Here is a 16748-nt window from a genome sequence, read left to right as displayed (position 1 = left end):
AGGTCCTGGAACGCAGAGAATTAAAGTTTGTAGAGTTCATTGTGGACAAAAAAAGTGATGTCCTGCATAAAAGCGAGCTCCACCATCTCCAAAATTAACAGAGGAACTTACACTCTTATTTTATACACTAGAGAAAAGCAAAGATTCCTATGTTCTCAAAACATTTTAAGGAAATACACAAATTCCACTTCTGATAAAGGACATACTGATTCTTTCCAAACTGTATTCCAGAGCCGTGGATTGCATCTTTTTTTAAGTTGAGGATTGTGTTTTATTCAGAGGACTTTCTGAGGAATTCAAGCCCAGGAGGCAATCTCTCAGATAGTTCTAAGGGACTGCTCCTGGCATCATTTTCTAAACCTGTTAGAAGAAAGCTCAACATGGAGCATAATTTGATTTAGAAAAATCCAGACTTCAGAAATCAGAGCACTTATTCTATCACTTGGATAAGTGTGCCACAACCATTGACATTGAAGTTATACAAGTTCCATACATTTATGGGCAAGTTTAGGAGCTGTGCACAACAAAACTATTCTAATACTGATAGATAGTCCCATCAAAATAAACTATGCTGGGACTTAGTTGTGAGGCCAACTAGGCAAGAGTGTGAATAGACTGTACAACTATGGCTAGGGAGTATGTACAATAGAAATATACTTTCCCCAATTATTCTAACCATTCAGTCTTTTCTAACTCCTTATATATGCCAAACACTTGTTCGAGGGGAAATAAAAACCTGTACTCTATCAGTACTTGATATTTGTTTATTGAAATAGCAAATAGGACTATTGCCACATTTTGTGAGATGAATTAACAGAACAGGTTCATAGGTAAAAGTCATCTAGATTTCCCATACAAGGCCCACAGAACTCTGCAGGCAGGGAAATCTTGATCCAATTTCACTTAATTTCTTTCCCTGAACCACTCAGAAAAAAACTCAAAGCCATTTTATTTTTGACTTGTACCAAAAATAAGGTTACTTCGCAGCGATAAAATCCCCTGTGGGTGAGCAAATCAAGTCTGTTTTCCTAGAGTCTTCTTAACCACAAAGTGGCCTTCACTTGACTGTTTAAATTTTAATTACAAACATAATTGCACATTGACACTCACATCTGCTGTCTGGGCTCCAGTGATTGAATTGTATGTCTTCTAAGGTGTCTTCCAGGGCTGTGAGAGGCCTCTATATTACCTTATTTCACAATTCTCATCAAAGATTTCTACAAAAGATCAAAATTCCCAGTTGTACTAAATCTAGACAAAAAAGATTTCCATGCATCAAGAAGTTGTGAAATAGATGGTAGCTATATATTAAAGGTCACATACAGCTACTGATTTACTTGGCACATTCAAAGGAAATGCTGTGCCCATATTCAGTGGAAGTTGTCATGCAATGTCAAAAGTTTGTTTCAGATAAAAGGTATAATTTGTTTTAAGAAGACTAATTTAAATAGATTGGGGTGATTTTCATACATGCTATTGTGAAATAAATGATAATCAGTAGGAGTCCACTGAAGTAGTAACGTTAGAAAGTAGGTTACTTCATATGAATTAAGTCAGTATCTCATTTACACAGGGGTATGCATTCAATTAACTATGCAGTGGGGTTATGTCTAATTGCTTATGAATCTCATCTAGTTGAAATTCTATATTTAACAAATGAAATTGTTTCATCCACATGCAGATTGCATAATAAAGATGTGGAAGGTTATTTAAGATGCAAACATTTTGCTAACATGTTGCAAAAATTTACCTATAGTTAAACATTTTCAGCTAGCCTCACTTTCCAATAATATATTTCAATCAGGTTTATGACACGATGTATTGGTACTTTGTGGATGAATTGGAAAGATGTAGGTGAGGCTGACAAGCACAAGAAAAACTTTTCATCGATGGCCTGAGATCCATTAGAAGCAGGATTTTGAAGGGCAGCATGACACTTTGTAGGATTCTACAACAGGTAGGAATTATTCTCTCATTATAGTTGGTAACTCTGTAACTACTATGAACAGATTGGGCTAACTTGGGAGTCAAGTATCAATGAATTCAATTATCATACCATGAACAAAGGCAGAAGATTAAAAACCCAACGAGTGCTATAAAAGGGGTAAAACAAAAGGTGATAGTACAGTAAAACGTAAGTGTAGAAATAATGTTAGATGACCAGTTTTCTGAGTGAAAATGTCATTTCAAACAAATTTATTTCCTTGCTTCATGAGAAAGAGCATTCTAAAAACAGTATAGCCAGCATACAATCACAATGCTGCAGGACACTGAATAAGCATGAGCTTTGAAAAAAAAAAAAAAAAGTCACAGGGCAAACAACGGGATGGTACACTGTGAAATTTAGGAAATAGAGTTCAACAAGGAAGGAATCATATGTGGGTCCCACCAAGGGGTTATCAGTTGAGGCAGGCCATTCATGGTGTTACTTACAATAACAGAATGGAAATATTTTAGTTGATATAGGGTATTTTCATGTACTTGTTTTGGTAAATTGCAACTAACTTCACAAATCCAAATATTCCCCTAAGTCAACATTGGTGCTTCAGGTTTAGATTGTTAAGGAATTTATTTAAAGTTGGTGACAAACTGATTTGAATTGCTGCAGATGTATCACAATGGATTGTTTTGAAGGAAATTTGCTATTTTTGAAAAATGTGTTAGATTATCTTTTAGGATTTTAATTCTTCAAGTTTACTATGTCATGGGTGGTGACAAAGAAAAACAAAAGCTAATACTTAAATTTGGGGGACAGTCAATAAAAATTGAATGGAAGAATGGATAGATGGGTGGATGGATAAAGGATCTTATAACTTTATCCATTAAATCTGGTGAGGAAATAATTTCTAGTGGGAGCTAAGGCCTAAATTCTAAAACAAAATATCACAAGGGTGTATTCCTGATAGTCTAATACTAGTAATATCTTATTGAAGCAGCTGAAACAATAAACAATCACTTATTTATATACTTATATGTATAAGTAACCTTAGGCTCACAAAAATATACATGTTTTAAAACAAATCTAAGGCACACAAAATACTAAAACAAGTCAATGAATTACTCTATTTTACATATTCAAGAAGCAGAAATCTACTCGACAAGATGATAGTCTATCAATGGACATTTTGTTATTTACAATCCCTTCATATTCCTTTAGTCAAAATTAGTCAAAAGCTTGAAACTGATACTTTGCACCATATATTATTTTAATATAAGTTACAATGAGTTTTCCTTTAGAGAGCTTGTTGGAACTTTTGCTTTTGCACCAGAATTGTGAGTGTTAGCGGTTGTGGGCTTCCTATGGCATTTCCAAGGGAGAAGCACCAGTAGGTTTTCCATACTCCCAAGGAATCTGACACTTTGAATGTTATAGCACCTCTGCATTTTAACAGAATCAAGTATTTCATTGAAATTCTTCTTGTTCTTTGTTTGGGCAATTACTTTTGTTTTGCTATAAAATGAGTTAATAAAGTAATGGGAAAAAATAATGGGGGGGGGACTAAACTAAATGGAATGCCTATTTTCCCATTACCTAGAAGAACATGAGTTAACATTTCCCCAGAACAATATACTTAGATGAACTACTTTGGATTAGCTCTTAATGGACAAACCATGCTTATAATACCATTCCTACTGTTTGTTTACAGTGTGGGGGTGTGTGTGTGATGATGATGATAGGGAATTTATTTTCAAAATATTTCTACAGGACATTTATTCTTATTCTGGACCAGAATGACTTTCAGAATGAATAAGGCAATTTGGGGTGGATAAGGTTCTTGCTACTTAATTTTTGTATTTTATCACCTTGAAACTTTAGAAGCATTTGACTCTTCAGAATCCTGTTATGTCTCATCTCCTTTTGGAAACACCTTTCATGGATTATACTGAGAAAGCTGGGGTGAAAGTAAATTAGGGCCATTGTTGTTCAATAAATCAGAAGAGACCATTCTTATTTAGTTCCAAAGAAAAGTTAATCAATATCGGTAATATGCTTCCTAATTCCAATTTTAGAGAGAATTAACCATTTTTGCATGACCTAACTATTTTATATAAGTAGCTAATCTTTGAATGAGAAAGGACTCATTTAAATACAAACCATATACATGATTAGAATACATACTGCAGGTAACAAGATGGAACTCTACACAGCAAGAATAAATGATTTCTCTTGTATGCAAATATGCACAAACAACAGACAATAGGATTCTTATACTATACTATTTCAAGTTACTTTTAAAAATAGAAAGTGCTTTTAAAATATATATTTACAATTTATGAACAGCCTCCAACCATCACCAACAATAATGAATTATTTTATACAGGAGAGAGATTTTAAGAGAGAAAACATTTCATTGGTTCATTTCAAAGGAATATGCCGAGTTTCTAGCAATGATTGGAAGATGTTAGAACAATGGCACCATGAAATAATAATTCAGCTTATTTTTGTGTCGATGTGGTTAAGCACCAGAAGCTGTGTAGAGTTAACACTGTGTGTCTTAATTTTACATCATAGCACATGAACCTGTTAAAATCCTCTAAAAATGACTCGTTTCATAGTAAACAATTTAAAGCACCAAACTGAGTGATTCTACCAAGGTTAACACCTAACCAAAACATCTCTTTATGTATTTAAAACTATAAAACTTTTATTTTTGCTTAAAATGTGCACCTTCTACCAATTGTCAAAATATAGTCACAGTTAAGAAATACCCACCCCCCATTTTTTTTTTTTACCTCAGCCTTCAAATGGGTGAGATGAAGATATAGTAAACGACAACATGACTTTCTTTTAAGAGCACCTTGAAAAAATACACTGCACTCGCAAAGGCATTAAGAAGGGGAGAAAAGCCTTCAGACCCAATGGTTATAGGGCCCCGCAACATGTGTGAGAGCATAAGGGGACACGGTGACAACATTGTCATGGGTTAATGTTAACGCTTTGTGGGAAGGAATCTGGTTAAATTCATTAACTTCAGGGGACAGTTCAGGACCCTCGTTAGCTGCCTGGTCTTTCTGCTCGGAGGCTTTAGTTTTCTTATTCTTTGCTTCTTTCGCCTCGAACTTAATCTTGTTTAGTTCGAAGCCGTGTTGGGGCTTATTCAGGTTTTTGTGCTGGTAGAAGACAAGAGAGAGGCGTGTAGGGTGATTCCGGTTGGGGTGCTCGACAGGAGTCGTGGCGTGAAGCTCTCGCCTGGCGCACTCGATCAGAACAGAGCCGTGGGCGGGCGCTATGGCCACCCCACCAACATTGGCATCCAGGAAGATGTGCTCACTGTCTGACCAATACTCAACAATGTGGGGCAGTTTCTCCTCAGCAGGTGACAGGGGGTCGTCTGATAGGGGGTCATCTGACGGAGGCTCATCTGCTTCAGAATGCTGCTCGTCTTCTTCCGCCAGAGAAGAAGCAAGTTCATGAGGAGAAGGGATGAACGGGGGCTGCTGGTTTGGCTGATCAGAAGTTAGCTGCTCAGATGGACCAGTGGGAGGCTCAGAATAAGCCGGGGAATCTGTCATGGGAGTAGACAAGGTGGAAAGAGGAACCATTTCACCAGGCTGTGCAATTTCAGCACACTCCCCAGCAGCTACGTTAGCACCACTGTGTCTTGCAGAAGGCATTGTGCAGTGGGGATTGCTACCTCTTTCTGAAAACCCGTACGAAACTGATGCATCATTCTTAAAAGGAACTGTTGGGACTGGAGCAGTCTTAGGGGACCAGGAGAAGCCTGGAGCTAAGTGTGCCTCTTTCACTGGGTGAGGAATGGATGGGGTCGGTGAGTAGGTTTTAGTGTTGTCCGAACCTTTGAAGATAAGGTGGGGTTCAGTTTCACTTTTTATTTCAGGTTGCACAGTCTCTGTTTTATTCCCTAAACAGAGAAAAGGACACCAAATGTGAAGATAAATACAAACTACTTTTGGTAGCTGTTGTCTTTAAACAGTATTTTTAAAGAGATGTACAGAGAATCACAGAACAGAACACTGATGGCGGCAATTTGTCCAGTTTTGTTCTATTTACTTTAAGCCTGACATATGCACACGTTAAAAATTGTAGGTAGTTTACGTATGCTTTTTCACCCAATATTTTTTTCTTAAAAAATTATTTACTTTGGAAATAATCATAAATAAGTTCACAAATTTAGCCAGAAGGATATCCATTGTCTAAAATGGTAAGATATTGGAAATCAACCAATTGGCTATGAAGTAAATATTAAAACCATACATCAGAATACAGTGCAAGTGATAATATGGTGACCAAGAGCGATATTTCACTACCCAAAGAGCTGTTTAGATACATTTTAGGTATTGCATGATCTCATTTTCGAAAATGTTAAAGAAAGTAACAGTTTATAAAGATTTCTGAGTAATGAAAGCATCATAACCGGCAAAGTTAATTATTAGGCAAAGAAAAGTCACATAAATAAGCTATTCCTACCCCTCAGAACAAGTGCATTTAAGCTCTGTTTCTTTCTCACCAAGTAGGTAGATCATTATTATGACATTGGACAAAAGGTGGGCCATCTGCTCTGACATATCCACACAAACCTAATATCAAATGAAAACATTTTTCTTGAGGACATTCTCCCTGTTTTGATGTTCTAATAAAATGTTTGCAAGGCAAAAGTAGTAGATTTTAAGGACCAAGAAATAGCAAAGTTGTCTTGTTTTAAAATAATTAATATAATAGTAAACATTTATCTAATTCAGAAGATCTGCAATTTTCCCTCAGATGATATAACCTGGAGACACAATAATTCTCATGTCTAAAGAGAACTTATATACAGGACCCAAAGAGCGGTATATCAAGAAATCTGTGCTACTATCTGTGGCTGCATCTACTATTTTAGAGGTTAAGTTGTCAACAAAGTACAACTCACAGGAAGGAAAGATTTAAAATATGATGAGTCTTTTATTTAATTGGAAAAACCTGTAAAAAAGCTTTCATGGGTAATATTACAAAAGGACAAGAAGTTTTAGGCCAAATATTGTGCATTTGGCTACTAACAGGGTATCTCTCTCTCTCTCTCTCTCTCTCTCTATATATATATATATATAAAAGAATAGCATGTAAAGATGCTATTAGGAAATGACACAAAGATGAAAATGTTATGACTACTGTTTACAAGCAGCATGGAACCAGATATGTGAATCTTAAAATAAACCTAAATTAAATATCTGTAAAGTGGAACTACAAGCAAAAAGGAATGATAATTGTCCCTTGCCTTGCCTCTTCACTATCTCTATTGAATCTTTCTCAGTGCTATATAAATGTCTGCACAGTCAGTTGTCTCATCTTAAACAAACAACTTCTCTTAAAAATATAAAAATCAAAGAAGTTAAAGAATACACTGTAATTCTTAGTTTGAATGTCAGTTTAAATTAATAGTGTTTTTTAATTTTTTAGGCTCCTTGGAGGAATGGCTGATTTTAGATATGGGGCAGGATTACATAAGAGGAACCTGGAACATCTTGTCAGAACAGAAACTAAGGAAGTTACCAAAGACAATCGGGGTCATGACAAAAGAATCAGAAGCCACCTTGAAGTGTTTCTACTGATCCAAGACAGGAATTTGAATGAAAGCATATGAATTTGAAGATTTTAAAGCATTTTCAAATATAGTGGAAAAAAAAACCCCTTCTTAATATACATTGAAATATAAACTATGTTAAAAAAGACATAAGTTCAAAATGATACTAAATTAAAAAAAAAGAAAAACAATTGATCACACTGGAAGATGCTTGGGAACTAACTTGTTTTGTTAACACTGGTGAATAAAGGCAAATAGCTAAGCATTTATTCTGATTTCTTTAATCACCCATACCTCAGAATTAACAAGTTATTACAAGGACAATTTCTTTTTAAAAGAAGATTTAAAAAGTGGAAAAAGAATGACAAACTCCTAATGAAATAAAGAATATGTAATATGACCATAAGTGTTTCTAAAACCATTAGGTAGAAAGCTGTTAGGGAACATTATAATCAGTCAATTAGGTTAACAACACCTGACCTAGTCTTTTTTCTTTATGCGGCATGTGGGATCTTAGTTCCCCTACCAGGGATCGAACCCGCACCACTTGCAGTGGAAGCGCTGAGTCTTAACCACTGGACCTCTGAGGAAGTCCCCTGACCTAGTCTTAACATCACAAAAAGACACACCAAACACTATGTACTTCCTGATGTGAAGAAATAGGAGTATATAAATCACAGATACTGTTCTGGCCATAGTAATTTTTTTTTTTTTAAACTGAAGTTGAATTTGCCTCTATGGACAATGGTTTCTGCTATAATGAAAAATGAAAAAATGAGGGAAAAGAAGAAAAGCAAGCTTTAAATTAAAAGAAAATGTATAGGAGACATATCAACTAAATATAATGTGTGACCTCGTTTGGATACTGATTTAAACAAACCAAATGTGAAAAACAAAAAATCAATTAGGAGACAAGTGGAGCAATTTGAACACTGATTGGTATTAAGGTGTTATTTGATTTTTGTTTGCTTGTCTTAGGTGTTGTGGGTATCAAGATTCCTTCTCTTTTAGTGACATATAGAAGATGCTTCAGTGGGTAAGATATGACTTCTACAATTTGTTACCAAAAACAACAACAACAACAAAAAACTGCACAAGTCATATCTTTATATTTTCATACCCATGTGGCCTGGGTAATGGTATAGATGACATAGAATGGCTATGTATTGAAAAACTTTTAAACTAGGAGTCTATGAGGGAAGTGGAATTCATTATGTAATTCACTCACTTTGTACCTTTTTTTAAATTTCCATTTAAGGAAAAAACCCTCAACTCTATAACCTTCACTCCATTCAGTTGACCCCCTTTATAGCCGACATACATGTCTTCCATTTCTCTCCCATTTCCCTATAAACCTACTTCCTTCATTCTCACCACTGTTCTGCACTCTGCTCTAGCAGTCATCTTCAAATGTAAAGATAAAATCTCAGTTTTCCTCTCACTTGCCACCGGAGCAGCATTTGACAGGGCTGATCACTCCTCTGTGGTTTCATGCCTACCACACCACACCTTCCCAGTCTAAGTCTCTCTTGCTGGTTCGTCCACATCTCTGAAACCTCTACAAATTGAAAATTCCCAGGATTTGTCCTCGATCAAATTTCCTTTTCACCTCATTCTCTGTGATTTCATTCACACTCAAGGCTTCAAATACCATCTCTATCCAGTTGACCTCTTAAATTTTATCTCCAGTCTGAACCTGTTCTCTGAATTACACTCTTATTCAACTGCTTACCTAACGTCTAGACTTGAATGTCTACAGGTGTCTCGAACTTTTACCATGTCCAAAAGTGGGCCTCTGATTTCCCTCTTTATCTTGTCAAATATGTTCTTCTCCCTCCTTTCCTCATGATAGTTGGTGGTTTAACCATCCTTCCAGTTTCTTCCAGCCAATAACATCAGGGTAAATCTTGACACTTTTTTTGGTCCACACTCCAGACTTAAATCTATCAGAAATCCCCAGGACTTCCTTGGTGGCACAGTGGTTAAGAATCCACCTGCCAATGCAGGGGACACGGCATCGATCCCTGGTTCAGGAAGGTCCCACGTGCTATGGAGCAATGAAGCCCGTGTACCACAACTACTGAGCCTGCACTGTAGAGCCTGCAAGCCACAACTACTGAGCCCACGTGCCACAACTACTAAAGCCCACGTGCCTAGAGCCTGTGCTCCGCAACGAGAAGCCACCACAGTGAGAAGCACACTCACCGCAACGAAGAGTAGCCCCCACTCCCTGCAACTAGAGAAAGCCTGTGCGCAGAAATGAAGACCCAACGCAGCCAAAAATAAATAAATAAAATACAGTAATTTTAAAAAAAAAGAAAAGAAGTCCCATTGACTCTACCTTAAAAACATCCAGAATCAGACATTTCTCCTGTCCTCCTCACTAGTCACTATTGTCCAAGCTCCATCATCTCTTTCTTGAGTTGTTAGGATAGCCTGTTTACGATCACCCTACTATTCTATTCTCTACCCCACTTGACTCTAGTTTCAATCCAGTAACTGGGATGTTAGGTTTGAGTCAGATTATAGCCCTTCTCTATTTCTCACGCAAATATAGGCCAAAGTCTTGACAGCAATCTACAAAGCCCAAGATGAATGGCTCAGATGCCCCTCTTACTCCTCTGATCTCACATCCTACAATTCTCCCCATTTCACACTGTGCTCCAACCATACTGGCCTCTTCGCTTACATCAAGTATTCAAGGTAAATTCCCATCTCCTGAACTTTGCACTTGCCACTTCTACCTGGAATGCTATTTCTCCAAATAAAAACATTGCTGATCCTCATTTCCTTTAGGACTTTGCTCAAATGCCTCATTCTCAGTGAATCCTTTTTTGACAACCCTATTCAAATGGAATTCTTTCACAGCACTATGTCCCCTCTTATTCACTGCTACATTTCCGATACCTCGAACAGTTCAAAGTAGTGCCCAGTAATATTTGTTGAATGGACTACTTAAACTGATGCTAAAGCTGATGAAGAAGAAAAAAAAAGCTGATGAAGTAAGACTTCAAGGAAGTGATGTCATTTTATGTATGCTGAGAAGGGGCTTTGCTTCAAAATAGCTGGGGAACAAACGATAAGAACATGTTTCGTTTTTGCTTTTTTTTAAAAAAAGAATATAAATAGAGAAAAAAATACCAAGAAATACTGATGGGTCACCTTTTTGTTGGCTTTTAATTTTGGCAAGTACATGGAAATATATTCACTGTTTTAGTTTAAACTCTAAACAACCTATATAAAAATAATTGGCTAACTTGATTGGTAGATATCTGATCTAAAGTTTTTCTTTTCATAATGCCTCACTCCTAAGAGAGTGGCAAAGACAATAAAGAAAAATAAGATGCAAAGACAAGTGCAAACTGAACTGCCAGTGAAAGTTGTGCACAGAAAATTATAGGCTCAATAAGCCTTACCTAAAAGTGGCAGCGATGAAGCCTTACTGTTGTTTGTCATTGAATTATTCTTCCGCTTGATTCGAGGAATAAATTTCTTTTCCACAGCCCTTATCTTATGTGCGAGAACCTCTGTCATCATTGCTGCTCTCTTCTTCCCAGAACGAGGAACTGGCTGAGTAAATCGTGTTCTTCTTCTGCGGTGGGGTGCGAGGACCATGATGGCCCCAGATTTGATCTTGGCTTCCATTCCGTCCCTTGAGCCAAACTCATCTGTGTCTGAAAGTTTATAAAGAGGAAGTACATGCAGCTGCTCATCTTGAGGAATAACACCAAATGAGCGGTTATCTTCTCGTGTTAAAGTGCAGACCTGATAGGAAGAAAACATGAAATGGGAACTAGAGATCCTGCACATTCATAATAGATATTCCTACCTTCTTATTGTTGCTATTGTGAAAGGGAACTGTTTTCAGTTGGTTACTGCTGGTATATTCATTCATTTTGGAAAAATATTTTATATATCAAGCCACTCAATGCTTTTCAATTTGAATAACTTATTAACTGTTTGTAAGCAGACCAGTATAATGTTGAGTTGATTTTGTAAGCACATATTATACATGTTTATGCATTTTATAATATTTTAAGTCACCTTTTTTGTTACATTCCATCTTATTTCATTGTCTAAGTTAAGGAACAGTCACTGAATTGTTCACTACCTTCATATTAAATATTAACTAATAAAAAGATATTACTTTAGCTTATAAATCACACTATTTCTTTTTTTTTTTTCACACTATTTCTTAATACTTAAATAATGTGGACTTCCCTGGTGGCACAGTGGTTAAGTATCCACCTGCCAGTGCAGGGGACATGGGTTCGAGCCCTGGTCCGGGAAGGTCCCACATGCCGCGGAGCAACTAAGCCCGTGTGCCACAACTACTGATTCCACGTGCCACAACTACTGAAGCCTGTGCACCTAGAGCCCGTGCTCCACAACAAGAGAAGGCACCGCAATGAGAAGCCCGCACACCACAACGAAGAGTAGCCCCCGCTTGACTCAAGTAGAGAAAGCCCTCGCGCAGCAACAAAGACCCAACACAGCCAAAAATAAATAAATAATTAAACAAACAAACATGAGAAGAGGAACTAAAACTTAGTTTGACTCTGAACCTAATCCCACCTGATCACTAATATTCTCTAATGAAGAGCAACTCACATAAAATGTACTAGCCAAGCATGATGTTGAATCACTCTTTGGCTAAGATTCATCTGGATGGATGTATAAAATTTCAGCATTTGGAAATAACATTGGTCTCAGAGACCATAGGCAACATCAGTGAAAAGGTGTGATAGGGAAAAAGTTGTTTTGGCTCCTTAATCTGTTACTGATAGACCTCACTGAGCAAACACGGAAGGAAGGCTGCCTTTTGATGGATCAGACGGTACACTTCCAATCAGAATGTAATAATCATAGCTATGTCTTCTAAGAGGCCAAAATCGTGTAGTGCAGAAATAGAGGTAATCACGTTCTATTAATCTGTTTTACTAGGTAAGAAGAGAACAACTTGAAGCAAACTCATTTCCCTTATAAAAGGACTATTGCACGATTTTTCCTGTGGTCTTCTTCTTAATTTAAGATTATCTTGATTGACTTCTTGCTATGGGCATGTGATTCTTTTCATGGCTATAAACATAGTATGCACATATATGTGCAAATATTTCTTCTAAATATTTCTACATACGAGCACTAAGAACCAATATTAATAAAAAGGATGGTAAATTTGGCACGGTTCCCTCACAAAAAACCTGAAGTACAGATGGCAAGAAAGAGTAAGTTGCTTAACTTCCTATCTACCAGTTTGATAGCACAGAATGGTTGCTTTGAATAATCATGTAGTTCTACATCCCAACAAACCTACCACAATTAAATGTATAATTCAAGACTTTCAACAAAGTATTTCAGGCTGGTTCTGTAAATTTTTGGGAGCACTATCGATATATACTATGTGGAACAGACATAAAATAGGATTTGTCACAAATAATCATCCTTAAGGACCTCAGCTTGAATGTACAGTGATGGAGCCTTTAGAATCAAAAGCCACCCAGGTACATACCACCGTGCTCCCATTATTCATGTTGTGAATGTCCCTGTGGGGGTGGGCACAGAAGTCTAGGCAAGCAGTGACCCCAGAGAAAGGACGACCTTCTTTCTTGCCAAGCCGACATTCTTGAGCAGCGTGTTCAAGCGCCACCTGAAAAATAATGTATGACCCATGGTTTTAAGAGATAGAAAGAATCACCTTCAATAAAGAGTAAAACTCACTTTCTGATAAAGTTTATGAGTTAATTACACTTTATAATTTCAGAGATATCTGACACTACAGTATATTATTTTAGTGATTGTCTAGTTTAGTAATATTCAGGGTAAAGAATTTGAGGCTACATGGATTAAAGTGGCAATCACTGAAGGCAAGGTGAGGGCATTAACACCTGCTGGGGGTAGATAAACAAGAACAGTAGCCTGAAATATTTCATTAGGAAGAAAGAATAATACAATGCTTTGATCATGTATCTAGTTTTCAATGTCTATATAAAGTAGATGTACATATATATTCATGAACCAGTATAGAAAGTAAATTAATAACTTTTTTAAATGAAAGGTTGGAATTTAACAGAGAGCTTGTCATTCATGATAATACAAATAAATATTTTAATTTTTATTAAATATTAAAAAAATATGGACTTCTGGTTATGTTTCTGTTTTGGTTTTTGGTTGCGCCACTCTGCTTGCAGGACCTTAGCTCACTAACCAGGGATTGAACCAAGGCCCTCAGCAGTGAAAGCACAGAGTCCTAACCACTGGACTGCCAGGGAATTCCCTATGTTTAAAATTAGGTATTTTACACACTTATTTTCTCCATTCTCTGATATATGATTTGCAATTATTTTCTCCCAATCTGTGGTGGTCTTTTCATTTTCTTTTTTAAAACAATGTGTTCCCCCAACTCAGTTTTATTGAGGTATTCCTGACATACAACATATGTAAGATTAAGGTATACAATGTGATGATTAGATACATGTATGGATTACAAAATGATTACCACAATAAGGTTAGTGAACATTGCAATCTGTTCACATAATTACGATTATTTGGTGTGTAGAAGTAACATTTAGGATGTCTTTAAAACATTTAAGTATATAATATAGTATTGTTAATTATAGCCACCAAGCTGGGCACCAGATCCCCGGGTCATATACATATTTTTTTAATAAATTTATTTATTTATTTATTTTTGGCTGTGTTGGGTCTTTGTTGCTGTGCGCGGGCTTTCTCTAGTTGCGGTGAGCGGGGGCTACTCTTCGTTGCAATGCGCGGGCTTCTCATTGCAGTAGCTTCTCTTGCTTCAGAGCACGGGCTCTGGGTACACGGGCTTCCACAGTTGTGGCTCGTGGGCTTCAGTAGTTGTGGCTCGCAGGCTCTAGAGCATAGGCTCAGTAGTTGTGGCGCACAGGCTTAGTTGCTCTGCAGCATGTGGGATCTTCCCGGACCAGGGCTCAAACCCGTGTCTCCTGCATTGGCAGGCGGATTCTTAACCACTGCACCACCAGGGAAGCCCCCCTCAGGTCGTATTTATCTTATAGGTGGCAGTTTGTACCCCTTGACCAACATCTCCCCATCTCCACCACTTCCCAATTACTTTCTTGATGATGCATTTCTGCTTTTATACGTTTTATTCCTAGAAACAATCATAACTTTGTCACTCTGGAGATTTAATTCAATTGCCATAATAGACTTTTTTTTTTTTTTTTTGCGGTACGCGGGCCTCTCACTGTTGTGGCCTCTCCCGTTGCGGAGCACAGGCTCCGGAAGCGCAGGTTCAGCGGCTATGGCTCACGGGCCCAGCCACTCCGCGGCATGTGGGATCTTCCCGGACCGGGGCACAAACCTGTGTCCCCTGCATCAGCAGGTGGACTCTCAACCACTGCGCCACCAGGGAAGCCCCATAATAGACTTTTTAAAAAACGCTAGACAATTTTTTAAGCTGTCTGATAAAAGATCTACATTAAGTTCAGATTTGAAAAAATTTTCTATTAACAATGACATTGTTTAGATATAAATTTCAACCATGTTTAAGAGTACTGTATAAGGAACCAAAACATACCTGGTTTTGGTAAGCAACTGGAGCATACTGCTTATAAATTGGAGCTAATTCTGTAGCCAAACTCTGTAAATTATCTTCAAGGTTTTTTTCCTAAAGGAAGAGACAGTCCATAAAAGTTGTTTCATAATAACATATAAGATGAGTGATGAGTTTATTATATAACATATGAGAATGAATTATACATCATTGCTGATGTGTGGTTGATGCACGGTTCATACTTACCCAGATAAAAGAGCTACCATAGAAAATGACATGGATTGTTTTCATAAAATCTAAACTATTAGTCACTGTTATGCTTGAATTTAGTCTTTTGAAATTAAAAGTCTATGTTATCAGCTAATGAGAAATCTAACTGTTGTTAGAGGTAAGTTGCAAAACTGCTCATGTTGTTAAAAACAAGAACCATATTTCATATTTATTCAATAGTACAGGGCACTTGAAGTAAATCAAGACAATTTTCCTGCTAACAAGTGGAGACTTGGAAGAATTCTGACAGTGAAACAAGTTTCTATAACAGAGATGGGAGAGCAACACACATAAGGCACATACCGTGTTATCAGATCCTGTGTTAAGAGCTTCAAACGTAATAAGTAGGCAATGGGCTGTCTAACACCAGTGTTTTCTTTTCTACACAGGAATGGCTATAAATTGAGGAAGATCTGATAGGACTGTGGAGAAGCCTTAACACCATTTCAAGATTCTAGATTCTAATGACAGTAGAAACATGTAAGATTTTTTCAAAGGAAAACCGTCATGACAAGAATATTAAAACTGTCACTGATGACAGCATGAGGTTCGAAGGAGAGAAAGCAGCCTTTGGCAACAATAGTTGGAAAACCATTGTGGTAGTTTTTCAGAGATGATTATATCCTAAACCAAGTCAGAGACTTGATAAATGATCAGTCACATCTAAGGAAGACAAGTGATGGAGAACTGACAGCAGGGATGAATGAAGGACTTAAGAAGGTTTGAAGGCTTCCGCCTCATTTGAGATTTGGTGGATGCCTAGAACTCAGGAAGGAAGCCTTCATGTGGACCAGGTCACCTCTGGTATGAAGCAGACTATTATAAAAACCGAAGCCAATATAGACACAGGAAGTTAATTCTTGACTGCTTTTTAACAAGCCTCAGTCTTGGCAACTGCAAAGCATCAGTGATAATCCTTTTGGTTTCCTACTCATTTATGTTGGTGCTTTCATTGAAAAGGATATTCATGTATATATAGGGTCTATATCTAGATTGCTCTGTTCCATTCATCTGTCTAATTATGTATTTGTTACTCAATGTAGCTTAATAAATATAGTCAGGGAGGTCAGACCCCTACTTTAAAAACACTTCCTAGCTATACTCACACATTAATTATAAATTTGAGGAAAACTCAGGAATTATTATTTAAATGCCTATTAAAAAGACTTTATTATATTTTATAACACTTGAAATATTGGGTGGGGTAATTGTGTTTTACTGCTAATAGAGTATTAAGAATCATTCAGTGTCACAAGTCAGACTGGGCAATTTGTCATCTTATGGAATATCTCATTTATTATGTGGAAATGAAATAAAGTAGGCAAATAGAAGCTAATTAAATGAAACTTAAATAGATGATTATTAGTATCATTTTTGAATGTAGGTTGTTTATTCATATTGTAAAAATCCTGACTTTCTAA

At 36.9% G+C, this 16748-nt stretch overlaps 1 protein-coding gene across 5 annotated transcripts in view; it reads right to left on the bottom strand.

Annotated features, from left to right (window-relative positions):
• Positions 1-2179: 2179 nt before the first annotated feature.
• TET1 (tet methylcytosine dioxygenase 1) overlaps positions 2180-16748 on the bottom strand; it is a 127062-nt gene continuing 112493 nt past the window's right edge. For all 5 annotated transcript variants that reach the window (XM_060125459.1, XM_060125461.1, XM_060125462.1 and 2 more), the window contains 4 exons: positions 15082-15171; positions 13033-13170; positions 10940-11288; positions 2180-5864 (listed from right to left, as the gene is read on the bottom strand). In XM_060125459.1, the coding sequence (XP_059981442.1) occupies positions 4852-5864; positions 10940-11288; positions 13033-13170; positions 15082-15171 (1590 nt within the window). In that variant the 3' untranslated portion in view covers positions 2180-4851. The remainder of the gene's footprint in view (positions 5865-10939; positions 11289-13032; positions 13171-15081; positions 15172-16748) is intronic.

Source organism: Lagenorhynchus albirostris, chromosome 16 (genome assembly GCF_949774975.1).
Source record: "Lagenorhynchus albirostris chromosome 16, mLagAlb1.1, whole genome shotgun sequence".
NCBI classification, from domain to species: domain Eukaryota; kingdom Metazoa; phylum Chordata; class Mammalia; order Artiodactyla; family Delphinidae; genus Lagenorhynchus; species Lagenorhynchus albirostris.
Note: the sequence above shows the minus strand (reverse complement) of the source record. Positions and strands in the feature narration are given on the sequence as shown.